This window comes from Podarcis melisellensis (genome assembly GCF_964234715.1).
Source record: "Podarcis melisellensis genome assembly, chromosome: 14".
Classification (NCBI taxonomy): domain Eukaryota; kingdom Metazoa; phylum Chordata; class Lepidosauria; order Squamata; family Lacertidae; genus Podarcis; species Podarcis melisellensis.
This window is the reverse complement of record NC_138546.1, coordinates 32,095,493-32,115,197: the sequence shown is the minus strand read 5'-3', so window position 1 is coordinate 32,115,197 and position 19,705 is coordinate 32,095,493. Positions and strand designations below refer to the sequence as shown.

The 19,705-nt window shown below is 46.7% G+C and overlaps 1 protein-coding gene and 1 long non-coding RNA gene across 4 annotated transcripts in view; one reads left to right on the top strand and one right to left on the bottom strand.

Annotated features, from left to right (window-relative positions):
- Positions 1–12,685, top strand: part of LOC309356777 (ceramide synthase 3-like) — an 87,134-nt gene extending 74,449 nt beyond the window's left edge. For all 3 annotated transcript variants that reach the window (XM_081888507.1, XM_081888508.1, XM_081888510.1), the window contains one exon: positions 11,776–12,685. In XM_081888507.1, the coding sequence (XP_081744633.1) occupies positions 11,776–11,901 (126 nt within the window). In that variant the 3' untranslated portion in view covers positions 11,902–12,685. The remainder of the gene's footprint in view (positions 1–11,775) is intronic.
- LOC309356944 lies at positions 9,249–11,777 on the bottom strand. Its single transcript, XR_014162940.1, has 2 exons — positions 11,399–11,777; positions 9,249–11,272 (listed from the first exon to the last, which is right to left on the bottom strand). It is a non-coding gene; the product is annotated as an uncharacterized lncRNA (long non-coding RNA).
- Positions 12,686–19,705: the final 7,020 nt, after the last annotated feature.

Genomic DNA, 19,705 nt, shown 5'->3' with positions numbered 1-19,705 from the left:
TGCTGCACCACTTGCCCCCCCAGCAACTTCCTGCCGTCCACCGTGACCACGTTCAGAGGCGTCGTTGCAGGCAGGAGCGCCATGTTGTGCTGCTTAACGAACTGCAGTCCCATGAAGTCGGCGTTGCTTCCCGAATCGATCGTTATTGGAACCTCGAGGAGTCTCCCATCAGGCAACTGGAGTGTTGCTGTGAGCAGAACTGCCGGTTTGGGAGGCAAAGGGTCCACGCTCTGCAGTGATGCTGGGGGCTTGTCTACAGATCCGCCTGGCTGAGCCCCAGTAGCTCTGCTTCCAGCCAGGCACTGTCGTTTCCCTGAAGCTGCTCCCCTGGTTGCACCTCTGCTGTTACAGTTGCCAGCGCTGCAGTGTGCTTCTGGAGCCTCTGGGGGCACTCTTTCGCCATGTGGTGCGCACTGTCACAGATGTAACACTTCCTGGTTCCTCTAGGAGGCTTCGCTTTGGCTGCACCAGGGACAGGGCTCTGGGATGGCTTCTGAGCCCTAGCACCACCAATCTCCATTGGCTCCTCTCTGTCCTTCCCCATTGGCGAGGGGTGCGCACGGCTGAAGTCCCTGTGCACAAAAGGGAGAGTCCTTGCTTGCGCACGCGCTTGGGGCCCGTCCTCCTCGTGCCACGGACGCGCCTCATGTCGAATTCCAAGAGCTAAAGCCCGTTGCACCACGTCTTCTAGGGTCTGGGGTCTGTCCCCCCTAGCGATCTCATCCTTGATGGGGGGGCTCAATCCCTCCCAAAAAAGATCTCTGACCGGTTTACTGTCCTTCGGCCAATCTAAGGCGGTGAGCAATGCAAAAAATTTAGAGTGGTATTGGCGCACAGTCGCTTTCCCCTGCCTCAGCCCGTGCATTTGACGGCGCGCAATGTCCACATCCACAGAGGATTGAAAACAAGAATCCATCGCTTTGATGAACGCAGTTGAATCGCGACGGGCCGGTCCATCTTCGCGCCACAAATTGCGTAGCCAAGCCCTGGCCTCCCCATGCAGGTGCGAAACAATGAACCCCACTCTCTCCTCCTCATCTTTAAAATCGTGACGGAGTAAGTGCAGTGCATATACAACGTCCGCTCTGAAATTGGGATAGTCTTGCAAGTTGCCATTAAAACGCGGAACTAGGGCACCCCCCCTTCGTCCAAGCGCAATGCCCTCCGCTCTGGATCCTGGGGCCCCCGCCTTGTCCGCGCGCTCCCACCTTGCCTGCAAATCCTGGCACGTCTTCTCCAAGTCGTCATTCTTCTTCTGCGAAGCAATGACTGCCGATGTGAGAGCGGTAACCTGATTCCGCAATGCAACCAGCTGCTCCTCAGCGCTCATGGCTGCTCCCGTTCGTGAGCTTCGCAAAAAAAAATTTTTTGCTTTCTGAGAGGGGACTTACTGTCACGGCCACCCAGGACTGGTCCCAGCTCACAAGAGACCTTACTCCGTTGCAGCTTATTTACAGGAAAAGTTTATTGAAGATTTCTGCTTCTCATACAGTTCAGCATTGTGGCCGTACGTCTGCCACGTTAGACCGCTGAAGTCCCCTCTGACTCCTCCCCTCTTCCGCACCAACTTAATAGCCTGGCTCTAGACCACCTCTTCCTCTCCTTTCTTTTCCGCAGGGTCTTCCTGCCCCCCTGGGTTCCCTCTCTCCGTGACTCGCCTGAGGCTGAATCCTCTGCCGCCTCTTCCCCCCTCTTTCTGGCTTTAGAGCCGGGCTCCTCCCCTGAGCTCTCTCCACTTCCGCGCGCCTCTACGTTTGAACTTGGCGCGCGTACGTTGCTGCTGACCTTTCTCTCGACCGCTACACCACCCCCTGCTCTGCTCTCCACCCTTTCCGGCTGAACACCCTGCTCCAACCCCCTCTCTCTGTTCTCTCCTAATCCTGCTCCCTCCGAGAGGCTGACGACTCCACCCCCTTTACTCCGTTCCGGCTGAGACGTCTCTTGCTTCCTCTGTCTTCCACTGGGCTCCTCTCCGCTTCTCCCTTCTCCTCCCCTTTGCTTGATTAAGGTAACCCCCTTTTGAGAATCCTCTGACTCGCTGCTCAGACTCGTGGATTCCCTCAGAATTCCGTCATCTTCTTCCTCATCCTTCTGCCCCTCCTCCCACTCGCTCTCCGTCTCCTCTGTCATCTCCTCCTCTCTCCCAGAAACCCTGACAGCAACATATTCCTGCTTTGCAGGGGGTTGGACCAGATGGCCCTTGTGGTTCCTTGCAGCTCTACAACTCTATGATTCTTGGTTGCCATAGCCAATATCTGCCTTTATTTCTACCGTACACATTCTCCACTGTCATTTGTAGAAAACCCCAGAGACGTGGTAAAGTATGCTACCGTATTAAAACATTGTCTTCTCCTTCAAGTTCACTCTTGAGTCCCGTTCCCCCCAGTTGTGACAGAAGAGTCCTTGCTGCTACAGTTGCAGTACGTCGCACCATCTTGCTTTCCGGTGTGTGAAGCAGCAGGTCAGGAGCTGTTCCAACACAACAACAAATGAAAGCACAGCAAACTCAGCATCTTTGGAGCTGCTGTTCACATGTTGGTCACCAGTCATTTTATAGTCAGTTATCCTTTCCAGGTGCTCAGAATTCCTATCTCAAATATCCCAGCCTGGGCTAATATTGGCGATGACAAGGTAAGCACCAGCTCTGGCATCCGCATGCTCACCCTGGATGCATGCTCCACCCTGGTGTCCTGTGGCACCTAACATAATCTCCAAGCCAATGGTAATCATTTGCAAAATGGCACATCAAATTGAACTACTGATTCATCTCCTCTGTGATGCAGCTTGTTCTGTAAATCATGTCTGTGGTGCTGATTCTCTTGAGTTCTGTATAAATCATATTTCCCCACAATCATCTTTTCCTCTTAACCTCTTGTCCCATTGAGATTCACTGGCCTCTCTGAAGGCTCATCTTTTTCCTTTTGTTTATTAGTAGACTAACAGTCTTCCAGTAGGGAGTTAGATTGCCCCAGAAGTGGGAGAGATTTCCTGCTCTGGGACATATGTACCGAAGGATTTGGCTTCTGTTCTCCTTTTCGTCTTTACTGATTTGGGACACCGTTGTTGTTTCATGGTTGATCAAAGAAATTACTCAGATCACTTTTGCCATTTAGGACCTTGTTTGGTGAACCAGCTTCTTTTGGCTTAAGTTTCTTTTTTTTTAGTAGGTCATTTTTCCATTAGAGGTCTCTACAATTAGACAATTCTGCCTCCAAAAGTGGCAACTTCTGTTCAGTATCGAAGAAAGTAATGCACGTTTCCATTTCCTGTTGTTCACATTTCCATGAAGTTAACTGGGAGAGTGTGGGCGGCTATTGTGGTTGTCTTTACCAAGAGCTGTTGAATTTTAGCACTAATTAAAAATCTGATTATACTGCCAGGGATCAGCACATCCTGTGTCATGGAGTTGCAAATCCTGATTCTCCTTTTAATCTTACACCACTTCATTTTAACTGCACCGAGAGTGGCAACACTTTTGCTATTCACTTTCCCCCAAATAATTCATTAATTCCCATGTGTTCTATATCTCTGGAAGCATCTCTATAGTCTTTCCAACCTCCTGCCACTCAGAAACTCAGATCAGACTAAGAGTGCAGGATCAGACTAAGGGTGCATTTCTCCAACACCCTGTTTCCAAAGCAGGCAGCCAGATGCAGCCAGGAAGTCCACAATCGGGGCACAAGTGCACTAGCCTTCCCCTTCTATTTGTCCCCAGCAATTGATATTCAGGTCTGCTGCCTCAGAACATGGAAACTAGCTGCCGTTGGCCTCCATGCATTTGTCTGGCTTTCCACTGGAAGGGACGTGGGTGGCTCTGTGGGTTAAACCACAGAGTCTAGGACTTGCCGATCAGAAGGTTGGCGGTTCAAATCCCCGTGACAGAGTGAGCTCCTGTTGCTCGGTCCCTGCTCCTGCCCACCTAGCAGTTCGAAAGCACGTCATAGTGCAAGTAGATAAATAGGTACCGTTCCAGAGGGAAGGTAAACGGTGTTTCCGTGCACTGCTCTGGTTCGCCAGAAGCGGCTTAGTCATGCTGGCCACATGACCCGGAAGCTGTACACTGGCTCCCTCAGCCAATAAAGCGAGATGAGCGCCACAACCCCAGAGTTGGCCACGACTGGACCTAATGGTCAAGGGTCCCTTTACTTTTACCTTTACCATTGGAAGCCAACTGAGCCACTGGTCATTGCCACAACTCTGCACTACAAAGATATCTGCAAATGTGACATGAAGGCTGTCAGCATCAACCCTGCTGTGTGGGAGTCCCTTGCAGACAACCAAAGTGCCTGGAAACAGTCAGGTCATGTATTCATAGCAGTGACCAGAGAAGAAATGTCATGGTGCATCTGCAGCAGCACAACCAGACGCCTTCATCTGCCCCAGCTGCAATAAAACATGCAATCTTCCAGCAATTTTTCTTCACCCGCAAAGAAGAAGAAGAAGAGTTTGGATTTGATATCCCGCCTTTCACTCCCTTTAAGGAGTCTCAAAGCGGCTCACATTCTCCTTTCCCTTCCTCCCCCACAACAAACACTCTGTGAGGTGAGTGGGGCTGAGAGACTTCAAAGAAGTGTGACTGGCCCAAGGTCACCCAGCAGCTGCATGTGGAGGAGCGGAGACGCGAACCCGGTTCCCCAGATTACGAGACTACCGCTCTTAACCACTACACCACACTGGCTCTAAAGGTGAATTCCTCCATTGTCTCCCAAGATAGATGGGTGCCAACAGTTGGCTATATATTGATAAATGGTATGCATCCCTCTATCAAATAGGAGGGCACAAGGAGAAAGGGATGACAGAGGGTTGGACAGTGTTCTCGAAGCTACCAGCATGAGTTTGACCAAACGGCGGGAAGCAGTGGAAGACAGAAGTGCCTGGCGTTCTCTGGTCCATGGGGTCACAAAGAGTTGGACACAACTAAACGACTAAGCAACAAGAACCATAACAGCCATTTTGTTGAGCATCTTTGGTGCCTTATCCCGCTCCACTCCACCCCAACCCCCAATTGTAGTATTTGAAGGCTTGTTTATACAGTTTAACAGGCTCAAGTAGTAAATATTTTATTGGGCTGTTTAGCTTCAGGCCACATGTGGGTGTTTGGGTGGGGTGTCCTTGTGTTCAAATGTTTCTACAAGGAAGAAACTCCCTGCATATAGAAAAACGAACTGTCAGGGAGTAATGATGCTGAGCCTGTCTCAGTGACCTGCTAGCTTTCTATGTTTGCGGAGCTTTCATTGAAGGAGAAACTGTAGTCTTCCTACCTGTAACCTGAAAAGATTCAGACCAAGATCAGCTTTCCTATTTGATTCTACAGGGATTCATCTTGTTAACATCACCTTATTCTACTGTTTTATCTTGTAACTTCACCTATCCCAAACATCCTGTGACTTAAATACCTTCCACTCAGCAAAAGAACACTTGGGCAATGTTGCTTAAGCAACTCAGCCTACCTGGAACACTGTGGAACTGGCGGCAACTTTGTTGGTGAAAGGATACAGTTTTCACACACACCCCTTGCTGCTCCTATCCCATTCAACTTCAGAGTGGCTTTGTTAAAAGAGAGAGAGAGAATAGGGAATAGTGCCATTTCCTCTTCAGCAGCCGAAAATTCCAAGAAGCTGGATGGCTTCTATATAGTGTGAAGTTCTCCTCCTTTTATATTGACTTCCTCTTCAGTCAAAAACAAAAGCAAAAACCCTTGGCATTTGTACAACATCCCCACTCTGGAATGTGTTTCACGGAGAGTAAGTTGGCCAAAGTTAGAGTCCAAGATCGAAATCTAATGCTGCAGTCAAGAGTGTAAAATGTTCCTGCCAAGGCAAAGATCTTCCTGAAAAGAACATGCCTGTCTCCACCCAATGAATTCTTTTTAGTTTATAGAAAATCAAAGAAGAAAGCGTTTTGTTTTCTTATTGGCCCAGAAACCTGTCAGTCAAGCGAGCTGAACAGGATATCTGGTGAAAAGGAACATCTCAAAATGCCACATGAAGAAAATCAGCAAAGTGACCTTTTCTCACACTTCCTTCACTCTGGTACATTATCCGTAAACACTTGCCTGGTAAGCTCATTCAGAAACCATTCTTACTCCCCAAAGCTGAATGTTCTTGTGGCAAAAGCAATACCCATTTCAGAGGATTCCGCCCTTGAATGTTTGAGAAAAATACTTGAGGGCAAAAAGCATCAATGGAAGATGTACTTCCTCAGTTTCCTGTACAACCTTTTGTCTTCTACAGGTTTTTCCTCAGCACTTTCATGGCTTCACATAGCAACTGGAAACAGCAATGCAGTAATAAGGGATCTTGGGATTCCCTTCTGGATGTAATGTCACTTGGAAAAATCACATAGGGGAGACTGCAGCTTTTGTGCAGAGAACAGCGCTTTCGATTTTGTTGGAAAATACTGCCCAGAAAATCCATACCAACCAGATCCACTTCAGTAGTGGGGAGGGCGGCAGTGGCGCTCACCTGACCTCTGGTTCCTGTGCTGCTGCCATATGGCAGGGATGGAGAAAGGGCAGGGCAAGGTTGGCACATTGCAAATGCACCAGCAGCTCCTATCTCTCTGCAACCATTTGTTCAGACTTGTGAATGTGATTCTACTAATCAATTCAGGTGCAAGTTCCAACCAGACTCTCAATTTCATCTTTGTATGCCGCTATTGCGTGACAGGAGTCATTCTGCTCCCATGCTAACACCCTTGGCATCACGCAGCAGTGTGCTTTGGTGCCAGCCCCAACTTCCCAGAAAACTTGATTGTTCCAGGAAACCCCATTGACATGCAGATAATATTTAGCTTCTTTCCTGGGATTCCAGGCAGCTTGCTTCTCTGTGTGTGAAGATGAGAAACTGATAAATATAAACCACTGGGTGCAGATCATGTGGGCAAGCAGGCAACTTCCTTCCTCTCCAAGTGGGGCAGAGCCACTATGCCAGCTTCCCAGTAGGTGGGTCACAGTGGCTTAACAGTGTGGGGAGGCAGAAGGGAGACTGGTGCGGTGCAAACACATTTGCGGGATTGCCTCCGCTGGAAAGTCTGCACTATTCTAACCTCCCTCCTACATTGCCCCTCTCCTTCCTGGTGTGGACGAGAGTATTTGAGAATTATTTTAGGGTTGCAAAGATCTAGAATTACAGAGTTGGAAAGACCAAAGAATCATCCAGTCTATCCTTCTGCAATGCAGGATTTGCTAAAGATCAATTTATTGAAAGGCTGTATTGCTTGTGAGGAACAGGTAGAAACCCAGCAGAGAGTCTCCTTCTTTAGGTAAATTTCCCCAAGGGAAGCAGGCTTTTTGCACCCATTTTCATAGTCAGGGCTTTTTCTCAGCCGGAACTCAGGCCTCCATCCTAAAACCCAGCACCTCACTTACCCGGTTTTGGGGAAACAGAGCAAGGGCTGGCGGGGGGCATCAAATGTTGCTGAGGACCACCAAAAGTGGCCCGAGGGCCGCATGCGGCAGATCGCTGGTAGAGCATGAGACTCTTAATCTCGGTTGTGGGTTTGAGCCCCACATTAGGTGAAAGATTCATGCATTGTAGGGGGTGGTCTAGATAACTCTGGTGGTCCCTTGCAGCTGTGATTCTGCGAATGTAGCCAAGCTGTTTCAAAGAAGGTTTTACTTCATCATGCCAGCTTCAGCTAACCTTGCAGTTTTGTTCTTCCAGCTACATCCCAAGAATTTGTTTTCGATAACAAGTTCTGAGAACACCACTTTTCCTTTGTCGCGTAAGCATCCAATCCCCGTTCGCTTCCATCATCACCCCTTGTCAACAACCTCAAGCAGAAGGTTTTCAGGCCTGGGGTCTTTTACTCCCACACCAATAAGCCAAAGTGACCCTTCCTCCCTCCCCCCCCCACCCCCACTAGGAAGCTGGCCAAGCAGCTCCATTCCACCTTGCAAGCTGCGTCTGGGCCTGGCCCCCTCTGAAGGGCTGAGGAGGCAGAGCCATTTCAACTGCCCAGACGATCTGCGATGACAGCACTCGATAAAATGCACCCCAACCCGAGAAGTCTGTTTTTTGGCTAAGGAAGCATTCATAATGTGAAACAAAGTCTAATAACAAGGAGCTCTTTAGCTCAACTCTAAGCTTTTGTCTTAGGGTTAACAAAGAAATTCCGTAACAGCACCAAAATGCTTATTATATCGGCCTTTGTTTCGTTGCCAGGAGGAGATTTATAATTGGACTCGCTGGGGAAGCAACGGGATGTGATGACTTGTACGGGGCTGCTTGAGCTTTTGACATTCTCCCAAAGCCACATACCCTGGAGTAGTTAGCGGATTTCAATAACACAGCCCGCAGAATTTATAGGAAGCCACGGAGTATACGATTAATTGCGAATTATTGTAGTCTCTGCTTGGTTAAAACTGAGCAGTAACCTAAGAGACTAGTTTGATATTGAGTGCTGTTGGCTTTTCTGAATTCTGGAAAATGAGAGACGTGGAGGTCATAGAATGGTAGCGTTGTAAGGGGGTCATCAAGCCCAACCCCTCCTGCTATTCAGGAATCTCAACTAAAGTATCCATGGCAGGTGACCATCCAACCTCTCTTTAAAAATTCCAAAGGGAGGAGATTCCAGCACCTTCTGAGGGAATCGGTTCCCATGTCAAAAGCTCTTACTCCCCCAATCCACCAAGCTTGTAACTCTAGCCAAAAAAAAAGAGGAGGGGCTGGGAGAGAAATGAGACTTGTCTGGCATGACTTGTTTCTGAGAAACCCATGCTGGCTTAGTAATCCCAGCATCCGTTTCTAAGTCCTCGCAAACCAAATGCTTGAATTACCTGTTCTAGGATCTTCCCTGATATTGATGTCAAGCTCACTGGGTCTTCTCCTCCCCCTTTTTTTAAAATGGGGGCAATATTTGCCCACCTCCAGTCTGCAGGGACCTCACCTGTTATCCAAGAATTTTCAAAGCTTATAGACAGAGGCTCTGAGATTACCTCTGCAAGCTCCTTTAGTACTCTTAGGTGCAGCTCATCAGGCCCTGGAGATCTGAATTCATTTAAAGTAGCTAACCACCTCTTTTCCTAACCTGGGCTGCAGCTCCCTCCTTGCATCTTTATTCTGTTATCACCAGGCTGGGCACTGTGAGGCAGAGGAGATAAGTAACTTTTTCTTATTAGGCTTTGCAGGCTTGCAGAGGCAAGAATTGAAACAATCATTTTTTCCAGTGGTACAAAGGGAGCAGAGCAAACAGATTTCTCCTGCGACTGGTGGAGGTGGGAAAGCTTTTGTTCTTTCAGGATGTCCTCACAATCAAACGCGTGACTATAATTCTTTGCACACTTCCTCAGGAGCAAGCCCCATTGGAGATGGTGGAACTTGTTTCTGAGTAAAGAATCACAACGGGTCTGTGTGTTGTATACAGATCAATGCAGACTGGATTGTACTGATGGACTCAAAAGTTTTAGTATCATTCTATAATTCTCCCATGATGCATCTGCGTTATTTGAAACACCCCTCCCATGTGACTATCCATCGTACACTACTGTCAATTAAAAAGGAAGATTGTCTTATCACCGCATGAATGGATTGTTAATAGGCCAACTGAAGGCCATCATCCAGGCCTATTCACAATAACTTTATTTTATTTTTACATGTTGGGATTAACACGAGTTGACTTTTTCAGTGGATTTAGGTACCTGGAATTATTATCCTTGAAACTATTCAGCCGGGCTTCAAAATGTAGCTCAACACATCCTAGCTTGAGGCAGCTGTTTTTATAGAACGCCTCGAGTCGTGATCTGGTGACATTTCACATAATTTCAGAGCAGATTCCAGAGTCCACTAAAAAAGAGAGAGAGAGAAATAGTCTTGAACATGCAAAACAGGCAGAAAGATCTTTCCTTGTGCTTTTCCTCTTCTGCTTGCACTACACAAAAGCAACCGCCTTCTTTATGTGTTCATGGATGAATGTCCCATTAATATTTCAACGAACTTCCAGATAATACACTGGGGGTGGGGCGAGGAAGCATTTCCTCATAAACACAGCCTCAAGTTCTTTAGACCCATAGGAAGCTACCTTCCGCTGAGTCAGATCAAGGGACCATCTAGTTAAGGATTTCCTTCATTGACTGCCAACAGCTGCCCACTGCTTCAGACAGGACATTCCTACCTGGAGATGCTTGGGACTGAATTTGGTACCTCTTGCATGCAGAGCAGACACTCTGCCACTGAGCCACGGCCTTTCTTGGCCCAGTCACAAGCAAATCCAGCATGTGCACACCCAGAACTGGACAGTAAGCCCAGTTCCTATTCTCTCTCTGTGCTCATCATGTCTGTTCTTTTTTAATTTGTGGAGGCTTTCCTCCCTGTGCGCTCCTGTGGTAATCATCGCGGACCCCCAGAAAACATTGTTGCCTTTTGACTGCGAATGCAAAGTGAGTCCTTAGCTCAGGAAGTGCCAGTGGGCGATTTGAGCAAAATGATACCTCATCAATTGTCTGTGCGGGGCTTTTCCTTTCCTTCTATCTGATGGTGTGCCAAGTTTATCCTACAGTATTTACACTGTGATTTGTTTGTTTGGATACCCTTGTGAGCATTGCTCTGGAAAAGACAAAAGAGAGAACCCCAGGAAGTTTATGTTTTGCGGTCAAGCTGGTAGAGTTTATGCCTTAATTTTCCCTCCTAGCTTTACTCTGTCTTCATGGAAATTTAATAGATAAAGGGGAGTGGGGGACAATGACGGACAATTGCCTTCAGACTAGCTACTAACATAGGAGTCTTTTACTAACTGTAGATCTGGGAGAGATCTGAAAGGCCAGTGAATGAATGCCTGCACTTGTTTTGCAATTTTTATCCCAAAATGTTCCAAGGCTGTTGTGCACTTACCTGTGAGCTCACGAGGGCTTACTTTTGAGTGGAGATGCATGGGATTGCACTGATGTTGGGTGGAAAAGACTGAAATGGAAGCACCAGGAATATTTCCTCCTGCAAGAGATTGGTGGGTGGAACTTGCTTCATGTTTAAAGTGCAATGGTAGAGTCGCACAGCTATTTCACACAGCAATGGATGTTCATTGAGAGAAACTCAGACTTAAACACTGATGAATTTTCAAATGCCTATGAAAATGTGGAGAACTGAACATAAGAATGGAAAAAATGAGAAACTGAGGGAAACCGAAATTGACAGTTGCCCAGCCCTGGGAAGTACTGGTGAGACAATGACGATGTACTAGTAGTGCTAGTACACTTTCTGCCCCTCCTGCGTCCTACTTGTTCATGAGTGTTTATGACCAAACAGAGTTCCAGTTTTACATGAATCAGTTTTTACAACTGAGTAACTCTGTATAGGTGTGGGAATTTCCTCTTGCTCAAGGGCAGAAAAAATGACACAGATCCATTTGAACGGTTTACTATGTTACCTCTCCTTTCTGACCCAAAGGCCTTTGCTCCCCCGACCTGTTTTTTCTTCTTCTCCTCTTCCTCTGTATTTTCTACCAAATTATTCTTTGTTCTCAAGCACCTTTGGTTCAAATGTGCCTGGCCTCTGTTTTAGTGCAATGTAACCTGGGACAATGTAAGTTAATCTGTACATTGAGTTTCTAAATGTGAGGATTCCGGTGCAGGGTGCAGATTTGGCGAGAGTGTTTTCAGATCAGTTTCAACCTCTGATTTGCCGCTTCTTTCTTCAATCAAAAGTAGCCTGTTTCCATTCCTTCTGAACAATACCCCGTGTCCTTTGGTTTAACTCTATGTTCTGCTGCTGTCAGCAATGGATGTGTGTGTGTTGGCATCTGTAAATGTTGACTAATACTCTTCCTCCCCTCCCCACTTAGCATGTGAAAGATGAAAGGAGTGATGAAGAAGAAGAAGATTCTTTCAGTGATGTTGAAGAGGAGTGCACCAAAAACGGAAGCAAGAATGGATTGAGCTACCCTCTCCTAAACAACAACAATCATTAGCGTGTTGCCAGCGCCTTCTCCTCAGGGTGCTGTTTGCTGCGCCTGAAACCCATCCTACAGTAGAGAGCTTAGCGTCAACATCTTAACTGGAGTCCATGATTGATTTTATTGCCGGCCAGTTGAGCTGGAAGAGAGCCCAGTTTCTTAAAAGAGCAAGAATAATTTGCTTAACTCGACAAAATGTGTTTAATGGGCCACTTTCTAACACAGTGCATACGAGTGCATGGCAAGCCTGACCTTTTCAACTCTTGAGAATTCTCAAGGATCGCCAAACAGTCTTTGGAGTGTCATCGTTTTGAACCGAGCTGCTCACACATTTAGAATTTGATAAGCGCTTTAAACAGTTTTGCCGAGTCTCTAATAATGTTTTAACATGGTTTCATAAGTGCGGGGTTTTATGTGAAGTTGTTGCCACCAGAATTTTTCCAATAAGGCATTAGGGCCTCTTTGTTGAGTTTCAAGCCTTCATTGGTTGCTTACCTGAGATTTGCTTCTAATTCTCTCTTGGGAGGGTTGACCTTAGGAAGAGGCAGGGGGACCAAACTCTACCAAGGTTCTTTGTGACATTTTTCTCCAGAATGACAATTGACCATTAAACCAGTCTGGGAATTGTTGTTAAGTTGGTTGGTTTCTTGATGGTAGAAGCACAAGACGTTGTGGGAGGGCCCAGCGGCCACCCTGGTATGTGGGGAGCCTGAGAACATAGACTTTAGACTGAGTCAGATCTATCTTGTTCAGCATTTTCTACACAAGCAGTTCAGATAGGATTCTTTCCCCAGTTTTACTACAGCCCTTCTCTGCCCTGGAAGATGGTCCAAATGGCATATCTGGTGGCTTACCACACGGTGGCTACATAGAGAGCTGGGAGCTCCTGGTCCTAGCCCAGGTAGTTCCTGACAGCTCAGCACAACCTTCCTACCTCTTGAGTTAGAGATTTCTTGCTGGGCCTCCAGCAGCCTTGTGCAAATTGTGGGTGGCAGTGATCCCATGCATACATCATTCTGGAGTTGAAGGGCATGGAAGGCCTTGGTTGGGCTACACTGCTTCTTTCTCAGCTCAGTTGTGCCAAGTGGGAATTGCATTTTTTTAGGAAAGCAGCTCATTTGACGATGCCTTGAAGCCCTACAAAGAATTCCTCTTCCTTTATGTTTTTGTTACACTGCTTTGCAGTGAGGTGTCCATTGAAGCCTACTGCTTTCTCTCTCTAAAAACAATCTATCCTCCAAGAAACCAAGTAACACATCTGGAGTCCATGACTGCCTCTGTTTCAGGTTGGCCTAATAATAATAATAATAATTTATTTATACTCCACCCAGCCACTCTGGGCAGCTCCCAACCAAATATTAAAAATACGATAAAAGATCAAACATTAAAAACTTCCCTAAACAGGGCTGTCTTCAGATGTCTTCTAAAACTCAGATAGTTGTTTATTTCCTTGACATCTGTCTCCCATTCCCAATGGGCACCAGCAACCACTAGGCCAAACAACTGCCCAGTGAACGAGACACTGCTTAGTGATACTTCACTGACTCCTACTTTAGAATTGGCCTCTTCTCAATTTTGCATCATCTCTTCTCCAAAGGAAACCAGAAATAATTATTCTGAGGTTACACAATTCATCCCCCAAGAGATTCCACAGGTGGCGTCTCCCCAAGCCCCAACTCATTTGGCTACTTATCTGGTAGGGAGAAAGGACAGCAGCAATCTCTGGATCAGCCTTCTCCAATCTGATGGCCCAAAACGTTTTTGGACTGGAACTACTATCAGCCCCAGATTTGGGAAGGCTGATCTAGAGGAACAATATTGGCTCTGTATTCGTGACTTTATTCCCCCCTTCCCATTTGAACCGCACAAGTGTTGTAAAATCTCCCCTCTTTGGTCTGGGAGGGGGTGGGATGTGTGTGTATTCTGTATGTATAAATTGCAACATCACCTACCTGTTAACGTGTGTACGTATTTATTTATATATTTACCTCTTCCTTTATATGAAAATGCCCAGCGAGTTGCTTTTTTTGCTACGTTTAGACAAAGATTCAAGAGAGCTAGCCTTATCGTTGGACCAATCCTAGGTGGAAACCTAGGACTGCACTTGATGCGAGGAACTATCCCTTCTTGGCAGTGACTTGGCGTGTTCAGATCGGCCACTGATTGTCAGCTGAGAATGAAAGAGGGGCAGAAAGGAAAAGGTCAGGACACGGGCCTGAGCTCCTGTCTCAGCAGCAGCAGCAGCAGCAGATGGATCGATGAGGAGCCTTTTGGAATTGACCAACATCTGAGACGGGTGAACAGCAAGTAGCCTGTAGGACCAGTGACTGGTTGGGGAAGGGCCGTAGCTCAGTTCCAAAGCGCTCATTCTGCGCACAGAAAGCCTCAGGTTCAATCTCCAGCATGTTCAGGGAGGGCTGGTGAAAGTATTTTGCTTGAAACCTCGGAGAGCTACTGCCAGCCATTGAAGACAAAAACTGAGCAAGATAGGCCAGCGAACTGACGCAGCATCAGGCAGCTTCCTATGAAGAGAAGGGGTGAGCCAGGGATGTTAAGGTGGCTGCCTTGTGCTACTGTATATTAGAAAAATGGGTGGGTGTCAAAAAGGGCCCCACCAGGGCTGGCAAGGCTGCTTGTCCAAATGGAATCAGTGAGGAGAACAGAGGTGCCAAGGAAATCCAGGATCCAGGGCAGATATGGACATGCAGTCTGTGGGTGGGTGGAAGTTATTATTACTTTAAGACTTCAGGATGTTGTACTTGAGGTTCCAGTACAGAAACTGGTTTTTCAGTAAACCTTTTAAAAAAAATGTGTTGTCTCATCTTCTTTTGTTACATCAGTTCCATTGTGATGATGATAGCCTGCTTTATTTTTTTATAAATGGTTCCCCGTAAAATTCCTGAAACGTGATTTTGCAATAAGAACATCAGCAATAAAAAACAATTAAAAACAACTCCATATGTTTAAAAAAACATAATAAGAAAATAAAGAACCACCTGGTGTGTAGTGGGGGTAATTGCAAAGAGAAGGTGCCACCACACTAAAGGCCCAATTTCTATACCATACATACAGGATACCTCCTGATGAGATTCTATCTGCAGTGTGCCTTCTCCTGCAGAGTGGAATGATTTTGGGGGGCATATAATGGGTGAGATGATATTTTAAATGGTGGCAATTAGAGTTTAAATGTACAGTCGTACCTTGGGTTAAGTACTTAATTTGTTCCGGAGGTTCGTACTTAACCTGAAAATGTTCTTAACCTGAAGCACCACTTTAGCTAATGGGGCCTCCTGCTGCTGCCGCGCCACCGGACCACGATTTCTGTTCTCATCCTGAAGCAAAGTTCTTAACCTGAAGGACTATTTCTGGGTTAGCGGAGTCTGTAACCTGAAGCGTATGTAACCTGAAGCGTATGTAACCTGAGGTACCACTATATTAGCAGAAGGTTGAACTGTGCACTAAAATCCCTGCTTAGAGGAGAACCCCAAGACCTTGACTGTGGAAAATAGGAAAGCTAAGCTTATTACTGGAAATACATGTTGGATAGGAAAGAACTTAGCTAATTCAAGTGGGGCTTGCCTTACCCCAGACCCTCCAAGTGTTCCTATTCAGGGATAGTCCCGGATTTACAGAAGCTGTCACAGTTTCTGATTGGATCCCAGAATGTCCCACTTTTCCTCAGGATGTCCCTATTTTCATCAGAAATATGTTGGAGGGTATGTTACCCCACATTTGGCTGGTTGGCATATCAGCAGAATGGGCGCTAATACAAGTGCCACCACTACAGGGCTTTATATACTAATAGTAACCTTTCCTGGTATCAAATCGGCAACCAGCACAGATCTCTGAGCACAGGTGTTATATGCTGACAAGGCCTCACGCCTGTCAGCAGTCATGCTGCAGTATTCTACACTAACTGCAGCTTCTGGATCTGTCCTGAACCCCTGGCCTACCTGGCGGCAAGTCAGTGTTACGATAATGAAGCAATGCAGCTGCAAAGTCCTAGCTTGAAGTGTAAACATGATGGGAATGTTGGGACTGCTGTGGGAACAGAGGGGCAGTCATTTCACAGTGCGCAGCACCGGAATTCCCTCAGAGTGTAATATGAGCTGTACAGGATGTACAGGAAGTTTTAGTCACAACACTGCTGGAATTTGAAGAGAGCAGTCATGTTTTTTGTAACGCTGCAAAGACAGAAATAAAAGCATGTAAATACGTTTCTGTCTATCTCTTTCCCCTGCCTGGGGGAGGCAGGAAAGAGGGGTGTGTTCTTCTCACGTTTGAGAAGAATCGCCGATCGAGACCTTGCCTGCGTCTGCTGGGGAATGCAGCCAGGGAGGTCAACAGGGATTCAAGCCGGGTGCCTGGGACTGCTGCCAGCTTCTCATGAGAAGGGCTTGAATTTCCAAGTCAGTGTGTCAAATCCAAAGTTAAAAGACCAGGGGTCAATCCACACAAGCAAAGTCCAAAGGTCAGGAAACACAGTCCAGAGTCAAACCCGAAACATGGTCCCAGGAGCATCCAAGTCAAAGTCCCTCAATATGGGCCGCTGAGCAGACACAACCCCTCAGCTCTGCTTCACTTGTGTTTGCAACATCTGGGCTTGATGAGGCATGTGTCACTCACCTGTTCCAAGCCTACTCCAGCTGAGGAATCACACACCTCTTCCCAGAACTAGCGAGCCCCACCTGGCCAGCTAGGGAGCTGAGCTGTGGGCCGTAGCTTTCCTCTGCCTCCTGGAGCCCACTGCTCCCTACTTCTCAGAGCCTGCTGTGTTCTGCTGCTCTGGTTCCTGTGCACTGACACTCATCCCTTTGCTATCCTCCGTCACCCAGTGAGTACATCCTTCCCCATCCCCTGCTTTCCCTGGTGTGTCCTAAGGGGTGTAGCCAGGATCCTCTTCCTCCTCCCCGTTCATGTAGGGCTGCCATATGCCTGGATTTTCCCAGACACAAACAGTGTCCGGCCGAAAATTGCTGAAATGTCCAGGAAAATCCAGGCGTATGGCCACAGAAGTATAGATTTTGGGGCAAAAAATAAATTTAAAAATGCTCAACAATTTTTGTGTCCAGGTTGTCACTTTTTGAAATATGGCAACCCTAAGTTCAAGACAATATCAAATCCTACAGTGCAAGCCAAATAATGAACCAAGACAGAGAACTTCTTCAATGTATCATGGTTTGTTTATGTGCTAGAGATGAGGGAGGAATTCAGTTCAGATTTTAATGTAAACTTACCTAATCCCCACTTCCTAAATCACAGCTATCTTTTGAAATTCATACTCCTCTAAAATTTGCAATGTTGCTCTCCAGCCAAAAGATGTATACTAAATTTTAAAAAGTATATTGGAGGAACGTGTGGATGATAGCTCATATATGAGTAAAAATACATATATACAAAAATGCATGATCTTTGGTAACATTGCTGGCAAAGAAATGTGTGTATGCCCACTGAAATGCCAATGAATCTTTGCAAGAATCACAAAGGGAAGCGGAAATGTGAAGATTGGGAAAAGGAGAATCAGAAAGGAAACCAAAATTGTCTGTCCTTAGTGTGTGTATGTACATAGATATTTAATTTAGATTTTCCATCAAGTTATCCAAAAACAAAGGGGAATGTGTGAGTTTTGGCGTTATTCATGTCCCAAACTGTGAAGGAGGGAAAGGTAAAGAAATTGCATTTTGCTGATTTTGAAAGAAAAACAGGGTCTCCACAGGGATTGTTGCCTAGTTCCTTCAGCTGCAGTTGCGCAGAACAGTTGACAATGAGTGGACAGAAGTATTTAAAGCACGTATAGATATATAGGATTATATGAATAGAAGATCCCTAAGGATGCATATATTGTTCCACAGTTGAACACCTACAAAAGAGGTGATGACCACCAGCTGGAAATATTTAAAAAATGGTTTCAGAAGAATTATGGTACTTTAAAACGCAGCCATGCACCAAAAGGTATGAAAATCATACAGGAAGAGGCCCATTTCCCATACCATGTAAACAGTAAGCGTGTTTTACAGTCTCTCATATTGGCATGGCTTAGCCTTGCTTAGAACTTGGCCTCAGGGAATAAATAAACTATGGAACTCACGCCTGCAGGAGGCAGAGATGGCCATCAGCTTGGGTGGCTTTTTAAAAAAGGATTATTATTATTATTTATTTATTTATTTATTTATTTATTTATTTATTTATTTATTTCTTCCTTCCTTCCTTCAGCCACTCTGGGCAGCTTCCAACAGAATATTAAAATACAATAACCTATTAAACATTAAAAACCTCCCTAAACAGGGCTGCCTTCAGATGTCTTCTAAACGTATGGTAGTTGTTTTTCTCTTTGACATCTGGTGGGAGGGCGTTCCACAGGGAGGGTGCCACTACTGAGAAGGCCCTCTGCCTGGTTCCCTGTAACTTGGCTTCTTGCAGCGAGGGACCCGCCAGAAGGCCCTCTGTGCTGGACCTCAGTGTCCGGGTGGAATGATGGGGGTGGAGACGCTCCTTCAGGTATATTGGACCAAGGCTGTTTAGGACTTTAAAGGTCAGCACCAACACTTTGAATTGTGCTTGGAAACATACTGGGAGCCAGTGTAGGTCTTTTAAGTCCTGTGTTATATGGTCTCGGCAGCCGCTCCCAGTCACCAGCCTAGCTGCCGCATTCTGGATTAGTTGTAGTTTCCAGGTCACCTTCAAAGGTAGCCCCACATAGAGCGCATTGCAGTAGTTCAAGTGAGAGATAACTAGAGCATGCACCACACTGGCGAGACAGTCGGCGGGCAGATAGGGTCTCAGCCTGCGTACCAGATGGAGTTGATAAACAGCTGCCCTGGACACAGAATTGACCTGAGCCTCCATGGACAGCTGTGAGCCCAGAATGACTCCCAGGCTGAGCACCTGGTCCTTCAGGGGCACAGTTACCCCATTCAGGACCAGGAAGTCCTCCACACCTGCCCGCCTCCTGTCCCCCAAAAACAGAACTTCTGTCTTGTCAGGATTAAACCTCAATCTGTTAGCCGCCATCCATCCTCAACATATTCATGGAGGATTCAACATATTCATGGAGGAGAGGACTATCGAAGGCTACTAGCCACAATGGCTGTGCTCTGCCTCCATGGTTGAAGGCAGTTATGCTTCTGAACACCCGTTGCTGGAAGCTATAGAAGGGGAGAGTGCTCTTGTGCTTGAAGCTCTGCTTGAAGTTTTCCCACAGTGGTCGGCCACTGCGAAAACAGGATGCTGGACTAGATAGGGCATTGGCCTGATCCAGTAGGCTTTTACATTCTTCGCCTCAATGCACCTTCACTTGCCTGAGGCCTCTCATCCCCAATGGACTTCCTCCATCTGAAACGTGGCTTCTGTTAGCTATTGACGATCCAACTATTGGTGTTGGCAGCATGCAAAGCAGAGCAGTTGCTACAGACCAAAAGTGGTGATGGGAACAGAGTTGGAGGTGGGTCTACAGCTCCTGGATGGATGGGATTTGGAGTTCAACCACATCTGGAGAACCTGGTTTAAAGCCTGCAACTTAAACTGCAGAGATGAGATTTGAGGTGGGGGTGGGAACTGGCAAGAACTCTAGGACCCCCTGCAAGGGAGAAAAGGGGGGGGGACCCAACCTTTCTGCTTTCCACCCTGTCTTCTAAGTCAGCCTAGGTATTAAGCAGCAGAGAGGAAGTGAAGACCTTGACGTTAATCCCTTGTCAAAGAGTGGGATTCCCAATCAAAGAGATGGGGAGATCAAAGGCACCTAATCTCCGTCCCCCCTGACCACAGAGGGCTCCAGTAGGGTTCTGAGAGTTTATTTAGCTGACAGCCCCTCTCCCCCCTT